Source organism: Astyanax mexicanus, chromosome 2 (assembly GCF_023375975.1).
Source record: "Astyanax mexicanus isolate ESR-SI-001 chromosome 2, AstMex3_surface, whole genome shotgun sequence".
Taxonomy (NCBI): Eukaryota; Metazoa; Chordata; class Actinopteri; order Characiformes; family Acestrorhamphidae; genus Astyanax; species Astyanax mexicanus.
In genome coordinates this window covers 59,015,512-59,036,075 of record NC_064409.1, presented here as the reverse complement: position 1 = coordinate 59,036,075, position 20,564 = coordinate 59,015,512, and the positions used below count along the sequence as shown (strand labels likewise).

Below are 20,564 nucleotides of genomic sequence, written 5' to 3'. Positions count from 1 at the left end.
TTTGATTCTGTGTTTGATTCTGTGTTTACATAGACTAGGCCTGTAAGGGCTATTTCTGTTGTTATAATGATTCCGCAGGTATGTTTGAGCTTGTGGATTCAGAAGGCGCCGCCAGTGGCTACATTGATGTGACTCTCAAATGGAAGTTGACATATTTGCCTCCTCCTGGCTCAGCCATCAGTGCAGAGGAGCCTAAGTTTATTACCAAAAAGACTCCAGTGAAACTAGCTGAGGAAGATGGAAGTGAAAAAGGAGAGCAGGAGAAAGAGCTTCATTCTTCACCACGTTTAACAGTTTCTGAGGTACATTCTAGACAAAGGAGTGCATGAACTACTTGTTATGAACTAGTAAATTAGTAAATTAAGAAATCTCCCCTCAAGCAGATCAAGAAAGAGGATATAAATTATATAAATATAAATAAAAAATATGAATTGGCCCACTTAGCTCTTTTTTTTTGTGAATTTTGCTATATGACTGTTAGTCATGCTTCTGGATACATAAAAGGTATTTTTTGTACAAGGGTGCTGTTGCCATGCATAGAGCTAGACTTTTGCCCTGATTATGCTAATGCAATTGAGCTGTAGAACCAACCAGAAACAATCCTACTTTAACATTTTAAAATATTCATTAAAAAGACAGAAAACAATTCATTTTTCAACAGCCACAAATTGTGGAGCATTTTAAGATCGCTTTGTGGACTTACTGAATAAATGCTGACCGAAAGTACAGAATTAACAACTGTACAAAATATAGCCTATATGGCCCAATTTTATTTAGGCTCGGGCATAATAAATTAGCTTAAATCACACTCTTGACATAGGCCATTATTCTAAAGGTGTAGAATCAAATGATGATTCAAATGATAATGAATTTTTAACACAGGTGGATGCAGCATCATGAGGAGATAATTTAGGCAAAAAAAGTAAAATTTGCCAATTTTTATGTGTGTTTCTTATGCTGTGCACCCATTCTGTCATCCAAAGACATGTGCTGGCAATGGCTTACTGTTTACTCTGTTATTGTGTATTTGTAGAGCCCACTGCCGAAGCCTAGGCTGCGTACCCTTACAAAAACAGCTACTAAAAAGGTTTCATTCTTTGAAGACACAGATCCTGAAATTCAGGTAAAATAAATGTTTTCCTGTTGTTTTTTCCTATTAAGATTTTGTTGATTTGCCCTTTATATGTAATGTACATATGTATGTGTGTGTCTTCAGATGGGTAAAACTACACCCCCTGGTGGTGATCAAGAAAATGCTACTGTCTCAACAGTAAAGGTTTGTGCATACAGTAATAATGTTTTATGTACATTTTGACAGCACAGCATACATTCTTTTCCTGTATATACTGACAGAAAAAATGACATTATCTACAGACTGTAAAAGTTGCAGAAATTGGGGAGGCCACTACACTTTCAAGGGAGGAAGATGATGAGGAGTCGCATTTTTCAGAAGGCCAGGTGATTGCAGTGAGCTCTCAGTCTCTGTCTGATGAGTCAGAAATCTCTGAAGAACTACAGGATCCAGAAGAAGGTGAGCCACACTTGATTTTGATAATGAAGAATGAATGAAAACCCATAAATTCAGGACACATCTAGAAGTGGTATTTTGTTGCTGGGGATAGTAAGCATACACTGTAATGTCTGTCATTTTAATTTGAGCAAGATTATTAGTAATATGTTTAATAAATTACAGTCATTATAAAAGCTATAATAACCATTAAATAATGCTTTATAAATATTTACTATAATGGTTTTCCTTAGTATTACTATAAAAGAAGTTAACATGTGCACATCATGAGAATGAATTTGTTGTGACAGTATGATTTTTTTATTATTTAACTAAATAGCTTTTTCTTTTTCTGTGGCACAATGAGTGTACAGCATGCACCTTTTAGAGGAAAAAAAGCATCACATATGTGTGTGTGTAAGTAGTGAGGTGAGGTATGCATGCTGAGCACATGCCTTATGGGTGGCGCACTTGTGTAGCTAAAATGGGTATGGACGGGTGACTATTGAGTGTTGTCAGGGTTTAAATCAGTCATTGGTGCACCTTTGTTTTCCGCCTTCAAGATAGAAACACGTCAGGAATTTAGCTGAACACACCACATTTCCAGCACACAACGATATGCTCCTAAACTCAGACACAATTTTAACTGCGCAGGCGCAAGCGTAAAAATAGACTACCAATGGTGTGTAATGTAGCAAAGAGCATTACAGCGCACTTTGTGCAGGATATACGATAGGGCCTCATGAGTGCTACCAAACAGATCCTTTTTATGAGGGCATAGAGAAGTTACACCTGTAGTCTATCATGATCACATGATCAGAATTGACCAAAAGTTAAGAGGCTTTGAAAGACATTGTTGAACTTTCTCTAAATGTATCATTGAGAGTGTGTTTGTATATTTTTGACCATTGATTTCAGCAACAAAAAGAAAACCCTTAAAAAGAGTACCAAATGAGGTGTTTTCGGATATTTACTCTTATAAAGAACAGTTCAAAGAAATCATAAAAGTCTAATATCGCCATGACATTCTGACATTTATAATTATGGTGAGTGTGTGTAAATTGTGTGTGATTTGTTGGACATTGGGTATTATTCATGGAAATTGGAAATTACTGTGTTTTATTAGTACAAACTCACAGCATTTGAACATATAAATACACTATATGTCCAAATAGTAGTGAAATAAAAAAAAATATGTATATGTAATTCATATATAATTAATAATAATTGGGCTAGAGAGGTTTAAAGCTCCCACAGCAGTGGAACTGTGTTCTGTGGAATCATGGTGCTCCATCCAGTACTGTTAAATGACAGAGAGTTGGGGACAACATAACTACATATATTTATCTAATTTTGTTATTGATAGGTTCACATCAGTTCATTATCTCACTGAATTATCTGTATACCGGTACTTTTCTTATGGAGAATAACCTTGGCTTGGTTCTTACAAATAACAAAGCTTGGTTCTTTTGTGTATTTGTTTTTATTGCTTGCAGTAGGTTTTGCTCAATACAGGCCCCACTACAACTGCTGTACACTGGATCCTGTGTGCATTCCTGGGAAAACAATGCTTATGTCCAGGCTTCGTGTTCACTTTAATGTGAAAACCGGCTTCCTTACAGCAGTGTGAGAAACATAAGTCATTAATATTGCAAGCACTGCTGCCAATATCCTGATATGTTGTCTCATGATAGCCAACAACATAAATGTTAATGACTGTTGACCTTGGCCAAGAGGCTCTCTTTTAAAGTCCTCTTGTCCAACATCTCACTCTTATCTTATCCTGACCTGTTGGGGCTGAGAATGTGTGTGTGTGTGTGTGCGCGCGAGAGAGACAGTCTGTCTTCCTCAGTGTTTAGGGGTGGTTGACAGGTCTGCCCTTCCTTCTGGTATTCTTATTAAAGTTACAAATTTCAAAACAATTTACCTTGCTGTCACTCTTTCCTCTTTATGCTTTACTGCTGATGTAACTGTTGTTGTGCTTAGTTAACATGATGGTCTCTCTCTCTTTTTCCTTCTCTCGTTCTCCTTCTCTCCCCTCGTTCTTTTTTTCTCCGCCTCTCTCTCTAGACATACAGCAGGTGGAAGGCACAGATCTGAGTGAATCGATCCTTTCAGACAGCGATGACTGCATTGTGCCTGCTCCGAGCACACAGAGCAGGAAGCGGGTAAGAACATTCTGTGTTATGTGAGTGTGTATGTGAGCGTCTGTCTGTCTATGAGGTAAAGCATCGAGGAACCATTTCATCTGGGTTATTTTGCCCACATCCAGGCCTGTGTTTGTTTTAATCTGTATCTTAGGGGTGTTAAGTAAACAGCATAGCCAGGGAGGGGAGAATTTTACACCGGTAATAAGGCTAAGTGGGGAAAACAAGTTTTGCTTTTGCTGAAGTTAGCTGCAGTTGTCTAAAGTAAAGTTGGGGGGTTGTCAATATCATTTTGCTATAAGGAGAAAATAAATATGATTAGAGAAAGTTACTCTTGTAAATGGGGATGATTTTTCGCCAAATGTGTGTCTAATTCCATGTTACTTTGAGCTCAATAATGAGTCCAGATTTGTTCTTAAGTGTGTGCTGGTAATAGTTTGCTCTGTAGTGATTATACTGGAGCAGCTGCCAATTTGGTTGGGAAGAGAAGTTATCCTCCTAGAGGCTCCTAGAGCCCAATAACAAGTTATTGAACCCTAACTTGTCTTCCATACTAAAGAAATATATATAATGTTCAGTATTCAAGACAGTTACAGTATATCCTAGGTTTGTTTGTCTAGTGACTTACCTGGAATCTGGTCTTGTTTTGAATTATTGACATCCCTGTTCAATGAAAACTGAGAGGAGCATTCCAAGAATAATTTTAGTAGTTGGCATTGGCAGCACCACATGCTCCTAAGATCCTGATAACAAGATAGTGATCCTAATAAGAAGTTAGGGAAGTCTTCTAATATAAAGAATATTTCACTGCCACTCCAAAAGACATTGGTTAACACTAAGCAAATTGATCATGAAGTGTTACCTCAGGGCTCGGTTTGGGATTGCAGTATGCTCATGGTAATCGTGTGGGCATTTAACATTCTTCGATCCACAGCATCATGTGTGTACCGGTAATACATCATAAAAGGCCAGTGGACAGTGCAGCGGGTGGTGATGATTAAGAGCATGCATGGACCGTCTAGTTAGAATTATCCATGCAAACAGTGCACGCTGTATCTTCAGTTGGGCATGACAAAAGTCATGGTACATGATACTACTTAAATGTCCCATATTATTTGGCATGTAAGTGAATATAAAACATTAATTTGTTGTTCAAGTTGTTAATTTTAAATTTGTTGAATGACTGAATGAACTGAAGTCTGAAATGAAATAGTTTTGGTTTAAATGAATCGCATCACTGTTGAATAAAAAAGGAACAGTGACTGAGGGTCCCTCTGTTGGATAGTAATGAGCAGTGCAGATTGCAGGCATTTTAATATGTTTTAAGTGGAAGCTATTTCCAGTGGGGTCTTTCAGTGCTTGTGGAAAGAGCCAGAATTTGAGGTATTTAAGTCCAAAATATAACAAAGTTGGTGCTGCATACACTTTCACCATACTGTACCTCTCCAAACTGAATAGTTTCTCAGTAGAGAAAACATGTTGGGTCCATAGTAGGAGTGCACAATATCAACAAAAATATGAGATAACGCTGTTTGATATAATGTCAATGTAAAACACAATAAATAACAAAAAAGATATAGGCTTGTCTAGTAGTGTAAGCTTGTCAAGGCTCTTTCTAGGCTGTACTTATTTTATTTTTCCCTGGGTAAGAAGTAGTTTAGTGTTAAGGTTCAATGTGAAGGTCTACCTCACTTTACCTCACTCTCGCTCCAGTCTAGTTATGTCGTGTTATCACAGTCTGCATGAAGTTTGCAGTTCTTCATAATGTTACAGCAACTTTTTTTTGTTTACTGTGAAAACTCTTATAACTACCTATGTACATCTACTCCATAAATATCAATAAGAGAGCGGCATCAGCAGAAAACTCTGATTAAATATCAGATGGAAAAGAATAAATCAGATTTAATCCTTTTAAAAATCTAGTCTTAGACACCACACACACTTATACTTTAGTAGTTTGAGCTATTTAGAAGATAAGGGATTAATCCTAGTCATAGACTCTATTTTCTTTTCGTTCTTATCTGTTTAAAATGCTGTGTAGTCAGGGACTATAAATATACAGCCCTAAAAAAATATTAAGTTTTATTCTATACTACTGACAACATTTCTTCAAAAAATTTCAAATATAAATATTGTCATTTAGATGGCGGCGCGCACTAGTGCAGCGGCTTCTCACGCTCCTAGCGAACACCCTATTTTGAGCTGTTTTTACGTCGGTTCTGAACCCAACTTTACGATCTATTTTGTATATTCTATTTCTTTTATTGTATTCTTTTTTTATCTATATATCTATTAATAACAGCTCTTTGGGTGTAAAACTGGATCGTGAGATCACAATTTCGTTCCACCTCATGTACCACATGTGATGCGAATGACAATAAAATCTCCTTGAATCCTTGAATCCTTGAATTTATTTGCAGAAAATGATAAATGGCTGAAATAACTAAAAAGATGCTGAGCTTTCAGACCTATTGAAAATAAAAGTTCATATTCAAAATGTTTTAGGAGTTTAGAAATCAATATTTAGTGGAATAACCCTGGTTTTTAATTACAGTTTTCAGGCATCCTGGCATGTCCTCCTCCACCAGTCTTACACACTGCTTTTGGATAATCTTTTGGTTTGAAGGTTGTGATCATTCATCTTCCTCTTGATTATATTCCAGAGAATTTCAACTTGTTAAATTCAAAGAAACTACATATTTTAAGTGCTCTCTTTGTTTTCCAGAGCTGTATATCTATACCTATATTTTAATGCCATCCATATTTCTCCCAATAGAAGATCAGCATGCATGCAGACTAATTACAGGCTATAATTAAATAGGCCAGCATGCAGTTGGTTTGCAGCATTGTGGATTGAGATGTTGGCTCTAGAACAACTCTTTCTGTGTCAGTAATACTGGGACTGACATTTGGATCCCATAACAGAAGTTATCACACAACAGGCTGACATGCATTAGTTCAGCAGCAGCTTCTACTGAAGCTCAGCCCTCCATGCAGTTGGACCGCTGGACAAGAGGCTAAATTATATGTGATAGAGAGTCGAGTGAAGGAGGCCGTATGATAAGACAGGAGCGAGATGGGAGAGAGATACAGAACCCATGTAGGCCAAATCTCTTTAACTGACAGGTTCATGGTGAAGACACTTAAAGCTAAAAACTGGCCCGGGTTCCCTGACAGACTGACGCAAGACAGAGACAAATGGATCCAACTGTATCCATCATTATAAGACAGACATTCCCAGTGGACACTGTGTCATCTTTGTGAAAGGGATATTGCCTGTATTGTGCCCATCATTCTTAATAGTCCAGCTGTGTTGGAAGTTGGCATGCCTTATATAAAAAATGAAGGGTGTCTCTCCTGGTTTAGATAGAGATCTCTCAGAGTCTTGCTTGCGATAAGCATTAAAGAAAAGAAATAAGAAGATCATACATTTTTTTTAAAAGAAACTATTTAAACATATACCATAATTTCAAGTCTGTGCAATGGGCATTCCTTGTTCTGTATGCTAAGCTGTGTTGTGTTCTAAAATTCTGTGTACTTTGCAGAATATTTTGTAATATATAAATGCAACAAATGTTCAGTCCATGTTCTTAGAAAGCACCAATTTTACACAGATAGATGTTAGCTTACTCCACCTGTGAATTATTAAAAAAACTCAGCTTCTTCAGACTAAATGCCCTTAAATCAAGTACACTGGGCTGAAGGACAGCTGTGAAAATGAAAAACAAAGTGCTGTCTCTTGGATAAAAGTAAAGACAAAAAAAGGCTTGTTTCATAAAAGAACAACATGTTTGGATATCATAGTGAGCGAACAGTGCAGTCCACAAGCACACTAGTCAGCAGGAATAGGTGAAAAACACTCCCAAAGTCACTCTCAAATGGCATCAAAATCAGTGACAGAAACTTGACACTGGATGCACCCTACCCTGCACATTTTAGTGACTTTCCACTAAAATGTGCAAGACAGTGGGGTCTCCAGGGCAAAGACTGAGAAACATTGGGTTATGTTCAGGAGATTGACCCTACCATTAAAAAAAAATCTTTACTGTAAAAACCTATTGGCTGTTTTTTGTGCAATGTATTGCCTATATCCATCTGTACTCTGAAGCTTATTGTGGGTGTGTGTGTGATTAAAAAATGGCGATTAAAGATCTTATGTTGCTGTTTTTTGTATCGTTTGTCCAGCCATTTGAGCGGATCCGTGTGGAGATCGTGTCTCTGAGTTTGAAGCCAGACTCCAGGGTCACAGTTGACTCCACTGTGATCAGGCTGTTTGTGGAGTATTGTTTCCTGGACCTTCCCACAGTGGAGACACCCCTGTCACTGCCCAAACCACCGCCTGGTCAAAGCATCTACTACAACTATAGCAATGGTGGGCACACATAGCTGAACTTGTTTACTTGTATATTTGTGTTTTATACAGCATTTATAGAAATATAAAGAAGTAACATGCCCAATCTGTATATTAACTGCATTTCTGTATATATTTTATAGATTACTTTATAGTTTTTAGTGGGACATCATATGTTTTATTGTAATTCTACTGTAATTGTCTGTCCTGATAGTGATCCATGTGGATGTGGAGAACAACCAGGCCAGGCGCCATACCCTAAGAGCTGTACTCGAAGGCAGGAACAGGAAGCTAGAGAAGTATTGTAGTTTTTCCCTTTATCTTTTTTTTTCTCTTTTATTGTCAGTATTTATTCATATTGGGGAAAAATAAAAATAGGATACATTACAGACAAATAATATGTCATTAAAAGGGAACAGTCTGAAATGTTTGTGTTCATACATATTGCTGATTAAGCCCTCAGCTGACTGAATCTCTGATTTGCTGTTTTAGCATCAAGTTTACAGTAGTTAGTGACCCACCTGAGGAGGAGGAGCAGGAAAAGGAGTGTGAGGATGTGGGTGTGGCTTACCTCAGGATCCCTGACCTTCTAGAGAAGCAGAGAGACATGATGGATGTTAGCCTCAACAGTGAGTGTGCAGTTTTTTTTTGTTGTTGTTGTTTGTTTGGTCTTGAGTGTGTGTGCACATATGTGTGTGTGTGTGTGTGTGTGTGTGTGTGTTTAATCTAAACTAAAATCAGTGTTGTTCTTTTCTGCCTACAGTTGTGGATGTGCAGGACAGCAGTGAAGTGGTGGGCAGTCTGAAGGTGACTGTTGAAGCACTGGAAGCTCTACGATCCATCATGGAGGATCCCGACCACGACCACACTTCTCTGGCCTAAGCTTCATTCCAGCAGCTCCATACTCACACAGACCATTTTACAGCATGTAGCTGCAGTCAGGACAGTCAGGTGAAAAAGTAGGGTTTGTTTACAGTGGTGGGTGCGGGTGAAAAATGTATAAGCATTTAAATTAAATGGGAAAAAGCAAAACAAGGGGTAAAAGTAGATTTTCCAAAACACTTCCAGCCTCTCAGCATTTTGGCATGTACTCTGTTGAGTGCTGTAAAGGAGTATTTAAACTTATTAAAAACATAACCTTTGTTTAGATGTTGAGCCTTCATTTGATCATGTAGTTTTTATTTTGAACCAGTAGTGGGACACATAAATGTATCTGTGTTCAAAAGTTGGGAGAATATAGAATAATCTAATTTAATTTGAACTCTCAGTTCTTTTCTTAACCGTTTACAAAATTACGACAACAGACCTAAGCATATTTAGGTGGGTTTGTGGTTTTCTGGTTGGTGCGCTCAATACTGCACTCAAGGTGTTTAGTCAAGACTTAGAGGAAGGAGTCTTTGTTTTTTTTTTATATTCCCCTCAAAATGAAGAAGAAATAATAACAACATGTGTGACTAAAGCCCTCTCAAATGAATAACATCACAAGGCATTGCTTCTTCCCCTTACAGTGGAACCCTGTGTGTCATGCTTTAAGATGATGTGAATATGTTTCTGTGACTGCCTCCCTGGGTATAAGCCCCTAGTGCTCAGTTTGATGTGGTGATGATGTTTAGCGCTTTAATAACTGTGCTTAATGAAAAGCCTGTTAAGCCTCATTAGCCGCTGTGTGCCACACGGCTGTTTTTGTATTGAAGAAGTGGAATGGAATCTAACTGAATTTAATGGGATTTAATCCATCTCTTTAAAATGCTAATGCCCATTTTCACGCGCGTTGACTCACAGCACACATGCTCTCCCTCTGCTGGGTGCTGGTTCTAGCTGTCTAGCGCAGAAAGCACCAGCAGCAGTGGATTCTTATGGTCTGACTGGCTTTGGTAATGAAAGTTTTAGCCTTTACTGTGAGGGCTCTTAGAATGTGATTTTAAGTTAAGAGAATAGTATTGTATTTTTATACAAATGTATTTTATTCGATTGACGAGAGATTTGTTTTAGACATTGTTTTATAGAATTTTATAAGTCAGTATTTGTTGATGTATTTGCTATTTATTGGCTGTTTGTATGGTACCTGGTGGTTTTATTAAACATTTGTTTTTTATTCTGTGTTCTATTTTCTTCATTGCTTGTCACTTTTATGTTTATTCATTATCTAGTTTATTATTGTTTGCACAGCAGCTGTATGATCAGAGCTAAAAGCTTTGCATGGAAACCTGTCAGTCTAATGATGCGCCTTCTCCGAGTATCGACTCTGACATGGTTGGTGAGTTCTTCACGTGTTTAGTCTAACCTCATCATTAGCTCTGCTCAGGAGCTGATCAATAGTATTGATCTGTGCTGCCCAGCACAGCCACAGAGATACTCTCCACTCTCCACCTTCCACCCTGCACATATGCAAATGACTCTGCCACCTGAAAAGAAAGACACCAAAAAAAATAGAAAAAGCAGACAAGAAGCAGCGTCCCAAGTGGTCTCATTAGGCATTCAGAGTTAAGACGTGGGGCGGGTCATGTTGTCATGTGCAGATGATTGGAGCACCGCCCTTTGACAGCTGTGACAGGCGGGTGGGTGGCCTCGTAGCCCCCTCACGTCTTTTGGGCCATCTGTCATATTGCGCCAAGGGTTCTTGCCATTGAGGGAAAAAGGTACAGGACTAGTCTTCAATTAGGTACCTAAGCTACAAGAGGGAAATGTCATTTTCATGACATGGATAACCTCCAAGTCCACCATGGCCACTTACCACAGGCACATCCCAAATGAGCCTGAACTGAAACCCTGAATCTTTTTTTTTTTTTTTTTTTTTTCTATTTTTGGCCACTAGGGGCACATCAAGTTTACAATGACACACTGTACATTTATCTATAGAATTGAGCTGCTAGGATAATTTAACCAATAACCTAACGTTACTCCTCTTAAAAAGACAGTAGAAACTCAAGCTTCAAACTTTTTCCTTGTGTGAAGAGGCCGATAAACATGAGTAGAGCCGTTGACTGGGAAAGCACTGGTTTGAATGGCAGTGTTTCATGTCAGGACACTTCTTTAGCCTTTCATGAATTGGTAATGGTCTCATTTAAAGCTTTGACATGTGTGCCTAAATGGACAGTACGGGAGTGCTTTACATGTTTCCACAGTCGACAGGCCCACTCCGGGCACTGGTGCATGATGTTTGCCTCTCGCTTCTGTCTCCCTAATCCGTCACCTCTGACCCTGGGCCTGTATTTAGTGCCTTTGCGTGGCGGTTCGGGCTGCCCGCTGTGGTTTTGAATGACTGCTCCTGCACCGGGCCGCAGCACTGCGCTCGTCTGAGTGTGACTGGCTGAGGCTCGCTCCTGTCTGCCGCTTTCATTACGCTGCTGGAGCCGCTGCCCGCCGGCCCATACTGCCATGCTGCAGGCCTGTCAACCACATGATCAGGGGTGCATGAAGAGATGACCTTGCTCTCTCTCTCTCACTACAGTATTGGAATATAGGCAGATTCTCACTCTTCGCTTCAGGAGAAATGTATTCAGATGAGCTGCGCTGAGGGAAATGAAGGGAGGGGGGAAGAACTGGTTGCTAGGGTAAAACATGATCTGTCACTCTAGTCATGGTTTGAAGTGACAGTTTGAGGAAAATCAAATTCAAACAAGACAGAATCTGTTCTATCTTTCAGGCTATGCTTTTAGGCTAATGTGGTTAACTAATGTAAAAAACTAATGTAAGCTTAAAATGCAGCAGTTAGCATTATGCTAAATGCAGGCCTAAATCACCAACCTGAAGCTATGCAGCCCAGTAAATAAGTATCAAATTGACAAAATTGTAAGTTTCTGACCTTTCGGACATGATGGCACACTACAGAATCAAGACGTTTTTTATACATTTCCACCGGCGGGGCCCAAATATCACCAGCATCCTATACTGTATATAATCGACCTTGTCCCTCACACAGGGATTTCTCCCTTTTCTCTCAAAAGTCATTGAATTCAGAGGAACATTTTTTTTAATTGTCCTGCAATTTTTTTATGCAGATTTTCACAGATGGATAAACCTCCACCCATTTTTGCTTTTAATAGAGTCTGAATCTAAAATGCTATTTTTAAACCCAGTCATGTAAGTTAGTACCACTGGCTTACAATGCAGTTTTTTTATTTTTTATTATTAGTGTCACACTTACTTTTCCAGCCTTTTGTATCCCTGTCCCAATTTTTTTGGAACGTGTTTCAGGTCTAAAATGGATGCTTATTAATACATTAAATTAAACTGAGTACACTAAATATACAAAACCTGAAATATCTCAGGATCATAGTGGCTGCGATTAAATAAACATCAACGTGACGCTAGAAACACCTGCATTTGTATTTTATTTGCATTTTTCATTAAGTCACTATATATATATATATATATATATATATATATATATATATATATATATATATATATATATATATATATATATATATATATATATTACAATGAATGATCCAGTAAACTTAAAAATGTTAAACAAACAAAGATACTCTGTGAAGCATTTAGGTAGGCTGTTAATTTGCAGTTTTTGAGGCTGGTAAACTTATCAGAGACAACTCTTGTTTTGGCCAGTCCTGAAGAGAGCCAGTTTTAATGTTATGTTTTTGATGGTCTTTGCAACTGCACTTGAGGACACTTTCAGATGAACTGACCTTCATTTTTTTGAAGTATTTTTTTTCTTTCCTTAGTTGAGTAGTTATTGTCATAATATAGAAACATTTCTTAAAAAATCTAACTACCATTTTAGGTGACTACCTCATAAAGCTGAATGAGATGAAGTGCCAAGATTTGCAAAGAGGTGCTACTAAAAATCTAAAATCTAAAATATATACTGGTTTAACACTTTTTTGCTTACTAAATAATTCCATGTGTTGTCCTTCAAAGTTTGGATTTGAATTTAAAATGTGTCCCAACTTCTGGCTGGTACTGTATTTGATACATATAAATTGTCACTAAATTATTTCTTTAAGAGAAAAAACAGATACAGTGAAAAGGAAAGATGACACAGAATGAGGACTGAAATAAAAAAGTTAAAGATAAAGCTAAAGAGGATTTTGAGATTGTACCGCAGTGTGAAGAAGCCTCTAGCAAAAAGAAAGGAAACAGCCACTAGGTGGTGTGTGGACATCACTGTTCTCACAGTGTGGCCCTTCCTGACTCTGTCCACCTCTCTCCACGACTCAGTGATCCTGAGGTGTTAGAGCGGGAGAGTTTTCCGTCATAGGGCACAATGTAATCTCTTAACCTCTTGCCCAGTCATCTTCCCTCCCCTGCATGTCAACCCTGTTACCTGCCATGATTTACCATAATAATTAGCCAAATAGATCACTACTGGGGGGCTTTTAGCTGTGCTTGGCCTTTATTTTCAAACCGTCTCTTTGCGTGACAGCTTTGACATTCCTCAGGTTAAGTAACTTGCTCTAGGGTCACGGGCTTCTGACCCCCTGTTTTGCTTGGCTCTGTATTAACAGCACTTTAATATATGCGTGGCATGTCACTTCCAAAATTACAACCTCACTGTTAAAGTTTCACTGCTTTGAAGCTACTGTACAGGCGCTGGTTAAACGATTGACTGATGCGGGCCCTTGCAGAATATTTATTTTTCTGCAGAGAGAGGTGAGTGAGGTGTGTGTGAGCGAGTGTTAATGCTTGCTCGCACACGCTCACATTTAAGTTTTTTTATGACCTTCACTTTGCCCATGACACACCGGGATGGCCCTTCCCAGAGCAGTGTTTAAGGATATTGATTCCAGCAGACATAAAAATACACTTATTGAGAGGCCCTTAAAAGCATTAGCATCTTCCTGACTGCACTTACACTCCGTAATGTTCGCGGTGCTAAGTCATTGACTGCTGAGCTAAAAACTGTGAAGCGCTGGCTCTTAATCAATGCTTTTCTCACTCAGAATCATTACTCACACACCCCTCACCAGCACACACTCATTCAGCATGTCCTGCTGAAGACAAACTCTTTAACACCCAGTGAGATTTTATTCACACCTCAGAGACCCTTATTTGCAAGGATGGTTATGGAATCAATAGCCAGCAGTTTTTTACACCGAAAAAACATTTAAGCCTGCTTCAGTGTTACGTTTATAGTTTTTATTTTATTTTTATAGAGTTATTGAGTGATGCCAGAATCATTTTCATGCTGTTGATGGATTCCTGTATCCCCCCTAGATTTGATGTCTTGTCATCGAGTGTCTTGAGGGGAAAAACACCTTTAAAGGGCTCTATTTTACATTTTGCATTTGGGGCCTACTTATAATGTTTATGGGAGTATGGGTACAAAAATACCATTAGCAATTGTCCAACCTGTGCTTATTTCCTAGAATCAAACAGGGTGTTTTATTGTTGTTGTGCCCTTAAAACTGATTTTTGTAAATTATCTCTATACTGATTGATTTCTTACGTTATGCTAATTTTTTAAAAATCCTGGCTAAACACAGGTTAAACTTCTGTTGGTTAAAAAAGTGGATATTTGTAAATGCAACAAGCCTAATTCACTGATTTATATTAGTTATGTCCATGCTGATTGTAATTGATTTATGCAAATAATCCATGTTGTCATTTTATTGTGCATTATTGAATTATAGGTGGTTTTTAATGTTTTATTTGCCTTTAAGCATTATACTTAATCAATAAGATTGTTTAGGCCTAAACACTTGGTATAACACCGTATCACTTCAGTAGTGGAGTAGTGTAAGAAAATATTGATATATCGAAGAATGTTTTTTGTGGTACTGTATTGATTTTCAAAAATGCAGAATAGATTTTTAATTAATGGCATACGTACATGTACAGATTGGTGACAGACAGTGGTTTATATTGTGTTTAAACCCCACCCACTAGATAGTTTTGGAGACAGAAATTAACTTTTTAAAAATGTCTTTTACATTGATTTTATGCATGCATACTGAAATGTCACAACATAACAACTGCTGTATTGGTAAGAACTTGGCAATATGATACATATCAAAATACAAAGGTTACAATTCAATATATTGCCTTGCTTATAGTGTCGACTTATATTTTGATGTGTATCATATCTCCAGGTTCTTACAAATTCACAGCCCTAAACATTAGGGAAAGTAATGTCAACTTCTGTAGGCTGAATGTGTTGGTTTTTATGACCTCACAAAAATACTTCTAAACAGGATGTTTTTGTTATTGTGTCTTTAATAGTAACTTTTGTACTGATTGGCTTCCATTCCTAATCAAAAAAGCCACCCAGGCTGAACAGGCTGGATTCATTGGGTGTTGTATTATGATATCACAACAAATATGTTTAACAGACTGTTAATGTAGCTTAATTTTCATACACTAAAAAAGTCACTGATACAATTTAAAACTCTAACAGTGTACAACTATTACAGTAATGGAGTTTTCTGTGATATAGGCCCTTTAGTTGATACATTAGCCAGTGAACAGGGCCTACTGTTCTGGACAGCTCACTGAATCTTTCTCCGCAGGACTGCTGCAGAGCAAATGTTCTCAGCACCAATGTACTGCAGACACCGGCCAGATAGGGAGGCAGACAGATCAATCTTCATATTAATCATCTGTCCTCCTGACACAGCTCTACAGAGAGAGATGAACTCTGCCCTGTCCACATTTAAATTACCTGCCCATTGTCTCTCCAGCACCGTAGCTACTGGCAATCATTCTCAAACTCACCAGGGTTGGTTAACCAGAGATCTACTCCCTCAGCAGTTGATATGGGAGATACTTCTCTGTGTGTGCTGGGAATGGGAATTGGTTGCATTTGTGCCAGTAGATTTGCATGAGTAAATATTTAAAAGTGGATGTAACTGGGCAGTGCTGGCGGCTTGTCGTATAAGCCACCGCAACTGAAGACTTGCTCCTATAAAGTGTTCTGCTTTTAGGGCACTTAGTGGAGCATCCGGCTAAGATCCGGTATGTTTCTCTGCATCGCACTGATGACCTGCCTGTTATCTCTAGGGACTGTTGTATAGGAAATAAGAGAGAGTTCAAAGGAATGTGAGTGTAATGAAAAGAAACTGTTGTACAGGCTGTCAGAGTGGAAGTTTCTCTTCAAACTTTTATTTTACAGTTTTATATTGCTTTGGAAGTAATAGGGGTAGGGGTGTGCAGTATGACTAAGACCATATCGGAAGACACCAAACAATTTTAGGCCAATATTTTATATTGTTTCCTTAACACGCTGGACAGGACATACTGTCATTGTGAAAAAATAAAATTTTGAAAACATTTTAATCACTTTATACAGAATGAATAATATAACATACATTATTCAACTTCTTCTCACTTGTTAATGTAAATAAAATTATTATTATTATTTATGCATGTTCCCAATACTTCATGAGGTGTTATCATGTGAATGAGGCCTAACACTGGCCAGTGCGATTATAGCAAGGCGACATGAATTGGATGTTGGAATGAGTTGGTTGAGACATTACATTTCTCAATTTGTGGATATTTAACATTACCTGACATTTCCAGTGTGTGACATGCAATGTTTTTTTATTTGCTTATAAAGTAAATGTTGTTCTGACCTTTGAAAGAACCATTTGAGGTACATTTATTTTTAAGAGTGTATATTATCTGTTTTTGAGTTGTTTTTTCTTACAGTTAGCTCAAATTCCTTCAAACAGTTTGGAAAAACTGATGATTGATAGACGTGTCTTCTCTTAGTAAAAAAAAAATGGTGGTATTAGCAGTAGCATTTCTTTCAAATGATTTTGCTTTTTTTTCTAATTTTTTTGTTTCTTGAATTTCTTTCTCTTGCTGTGTGAAATCCTCTGTGAATGAATGACCAATGGTTAAGTGGTGGTTTTTGTAGCGTCCACAGTGTTTACATGGGTGAATGAGTATTCCTTTTCACACCTTGGTAGAATAAACGGAATAAATTTAGGAGTCTGTTGCCCTTTGGATTAGACATTAGATGCTATTGGTAAGACAGGCCATTCTACATTGTTAGTGATTAATTGAAGGCAGCGGACGTACACCTTGAGTAGCATTTAATGGTCCAACGACCTTGCGGAAAATAGTGCATGGAAAATTACTGGGCCTGTGTTTCAGTGAGCGTTCCCGTTCCCATGGAGCTAAACACCTTAAAGCTTCGCTTTGTTCCTAAACCCATTTTGCTTAAGTTAGGTTTGTTGCAGATGTGATTTATTGTGGAAGACAGTCCCTGTTAGATGCCTGGAGAGTACAAAGTACCTCACCACAGACCACTATATGTTAATATCCACTGTATACTAACAACAGTAAAAAGAGAGCTGTGGTAGCATCAGAGAATATTTATTAGCTCATGTTATGTTAACTGATTTTTTCTTCTTTTTTTTGGATCTTCAGCATTTGACTCAGTATGTAGGAGGATGGGGTGTACAACCTTCATACTTTATAGCAAATGATCATAGGCTGCATATTTATTCAGTGCCACTGCACATTGCTTTTTTGAAGCCTGCATTTTCTGAAGTATAAACCTGAGGAAAATTCTGCTTGTTTGTGAACACACTTAAAAATATTGGATTAAAATGCAAATCCAAATGAAATGTATTCTTTTTACACTTCAGTTTCTGAAATCAGCTCTTCTCCATCCACCACCCACCACAGATCAGCTGCTCATCGTCCATCTTACTTTCCACTACTGGTTACATCCAAGCCGTTGTAGACCAGTGGTAGGATGGTCCCCCCTTAAATGTGAGTCTTGGTCCTCCCAAGGTTTCTTCCTCCTGCTGCAGCTCTGAGGGAGTTTTTCCTTGCCTCCGCGCTCACTGGGGGTTCTGTATTCTGTATTTTCTATGTTTAATGTTTTGCCTGATTCTTTGTCCTGTAATCATGTTTCTGTAAAGCTGCTTTGTGCCAACACCTGTTGTACAAAGTGCTATACAAATAAATTTGATTTGATTTGACACCGCCAGACCAAAATTTATAAACCAATAGTCAGTATTGTGTCCCATGACTTTTGCTGTGTTGAAAGAAAGCAAAATAAAACTGCGCTCACCTGTGCTCTTGTTTGTTCACACAGACAATTATAGCAGATGCTGCCGGTCACAATCTTTTGTTATCACACACCGCACTGTCCACTCTTGGTGGTAATGTCCTTTATGACATTTTTTCAGTACATGACACTGTGGATCGAAGAATGTTATATGCCCAGAATACTTTAAAAATGGAATGCCCCATCCATCTGGTAGCTACCTCTTCAGACCTTATTCCAGCTTCAACAATTCACCTTACCTTGCCATGAGCACACTGGCACTCTTATTTTTAAGAGTGCAAACCCTTGTCAAAGATAGGCCTACAAAAATACCCTTTAGGTCCAAAGGTATACCTTCAAAATATGGAAAAACTAGTGCAAAGGAATATAATACACATATTTATATTCCTTTAAAAGATACAGAATACATGTCTTTTAGGCTACCAAACCAGTGACAGTTTTGCATCATTTTTTTTTCAGAGAGTGTACTCGTATAGACCATATATCACCCAGCACAGTGAACAGAGTTCATTTGCATTGTGTGAGTGAGTATGCATGTTTATGTTAGCATGCTCTGTCAGGGATAAGGCCTGTTTCTTTTACCTTGTCTTTGCCCCACATGTCTCTCTTTGTGTCTGCACATTCCTGGAGCACAGTAGCACTTCCTTCACATTTCTAGCAGAGCGCAGTCGGGTTTGATGGTGGCGCTGGGATTGCCAAAGGTGCTGCAGCTTTAGCCCCGCTGCTTGTCGCTGTGTTTGTCTGCTCTGTCAGTTTTATGTGATCAGGTTGTTTCTGGGGCGGGTGTCAGGCAGGTAGTGTATATGAGGAGTTTACTAAGTAAATACTGTGATCTGTCTTCAAACTGCCAAAGACACTCTAAATCTACTGCCATCTGCTGCTCTGTATGATGGAGGGCCTCTCGCTCCGAGCTTAAATGGAGAAATTTTTCTATCTGTGTCTCTTGAGCATGTCATCTCTCTCTTTTACACACACCCTCTCTCTTTTTCCCTCGCTCACTTATTCTCTTCTCTCACATGTACACACTCACACACACACACATACACAGTGTACAGTGATTACATTTATCCAGCCAGTTAATTCTGTCACAAAGACTGCTGAGCATGCTAACTTAACTCTTCTGTTTTTAACATATAACCTGATTTCTTGTCAGCAAAAGAGAAGACAAGAAGAAATTAGATTTTACACTCCGCTGTGCTTGAATAAACAAACAAGAGAGAGAACAAAAGATTTGCTCCACTTCAGGTCTATTCTCTCTGCGCAAATCAGACACCCAGCACAAAGAAAGCTGTTTTATTGCAAACATGTTATCATCATTCAATCTGAAGCCCGGAAGATAATCTGTGGAAAAAGGATTATGCAGCATATCTGCTACCAATGCCCTTTTAAATGCCTCTTGAAATATGTTAATAACTGGGTGCTGCACTCATTAATATTCATATTTAATCTCATTATTTATTCAGCCATGAAAAATGCTCATATTGAATGGGTGTTCCGATACGTGACTTTTGCGTTTTTTCCACGGACAGATTGTTGTTCTCATGATCATGGCGATCCCATCTGGCAAGCCTGTTAGTCAGTTAGTCTGTGCTGGAATTTCTGAATGATTTGATGGATTTGACATGCATACCACAAGTTTCCTTTTTTTACTCGGCGTGCACACAGTAGATGAGTGTGAATGAGCGCAGTAGAAGTGTGTGAGCTTGCTCAGCTGTGTGTGTGTGTTTATGTGTGTGTACTGGTGAGGAAGACCTTTACCCACAGTTAGGTGACATGAATAGTGCTGTAAAACTCTTAACCAGTTCTTTGTCAGTCTGTGGACATTTATATTCTGTAATAATAACAGTTGGACAGCATTGTAACTGGATTTAATGTATGATATTAATATTATGAATGCATATATTGTTATAGTGTTGCTGTCATGAAAAAAAAAACTTCACAGAAGAAGGAAAAAACCTGCTTAACCTTCAAAGTAAAAAAATATAAAAAAATTGAAGCATTTCTAATTGACCATTAATCACAGAATTCTAAAACAATGTTAAGAACATCTGCTAGATTTTCTTAATTCCAGTTGTTTTATGGTATTAAAAGAAACAGATTGATAATTTCAGGAGATCACTGATCCTGTTTCTATTCCTTCTTTCCACAGATAGAGAAACTGGTCCAGATGAAACCTGCTCTGGATTAAAGCCCATTTTCTCCGACCTTTTGTTTTATGCCTGGTCTGTCCCTCGTTCTCTTTTGCTTTTACTGGTATGTAGCTTTTATAGTGTTGCCATTCTTAACGTCCCCCTTTTTTTTCTATTTCGGGCATGCCCGTATTTTCAGCAGCTCCTTATTGAATTTCACTGAGATTCCTCAGCTTTAAAGCTGTGTGATCTAAGATTTCATTCACAGCACGCCACCTGTAAATATTACTGCCGTGCTCATGTCAATAAAAAAACACCGTTACTTTCATAGCTTTTCTAAAGCAGATCCTGACCTTCTAACTCTCACCCACAAACAGAGGACAGAACAGGCTGCAGATGGGCGGCCCATATTGCCTTGTTGAGTGTGTCAGTCTTTCAGCTC

At 38.3% G+C, this 20,564-nt stretch overlaps 1 protein-coding gene across 3 annotated transcripts in view; it reads left to right on the top strand.

Moving 5' to 3' along the window:
* rpgrip1l (RPGRIP1 like) overlaps nt 1-20,197 on the top strand; it is a 29,581-nt gene extending 9,384 nt beyond the window's left edge. For 2 of the 3 annotated variants that reach the window (XM_007228199.4, XM_007228198.4), the window contains exons 18-26: nt 79-302; nt 1,034-1,123; nt 1,217-1,276; nt 1,375-1,531; nt 3,578-3,675; nt 7,840-8,026; nt 8,220-8,304; nt 8,498-8,634; nt 8,769-10,100. In XM_007228199.4, coding sequence (XP_007228261.3) covers nt 79-302; nt 1,034-1,123; nt 1,217-1,276; nt 1,375-1,531; nt 3,578-3,675; nt 7,840-8,026; nt 8,220-8,304; nt 8,498-8,634; nt 8,769-8,887 — 1,157 coding nt within the window. In that variant the 3' untranslated portion in view covers nt 8,888-10,100. Of the gene's footprint in view, nt 1-78; nt 303-1,033; nt 1,124-1,216; nt 1,277-1,374; nt 1,532-3,577; nt 3,676-7,839; nt 8,027-8,219; nt 8,305-8,497; nt 8,635-8,768; nt 10,101-20,142 lie in introns of those variants that run through there. The other variant, XR_002650242.2, reaches the window with a different exon arrangement.
* The last annotated feature ends 367 nt before the right edge of the window (nt 20,198-20,564 follow it).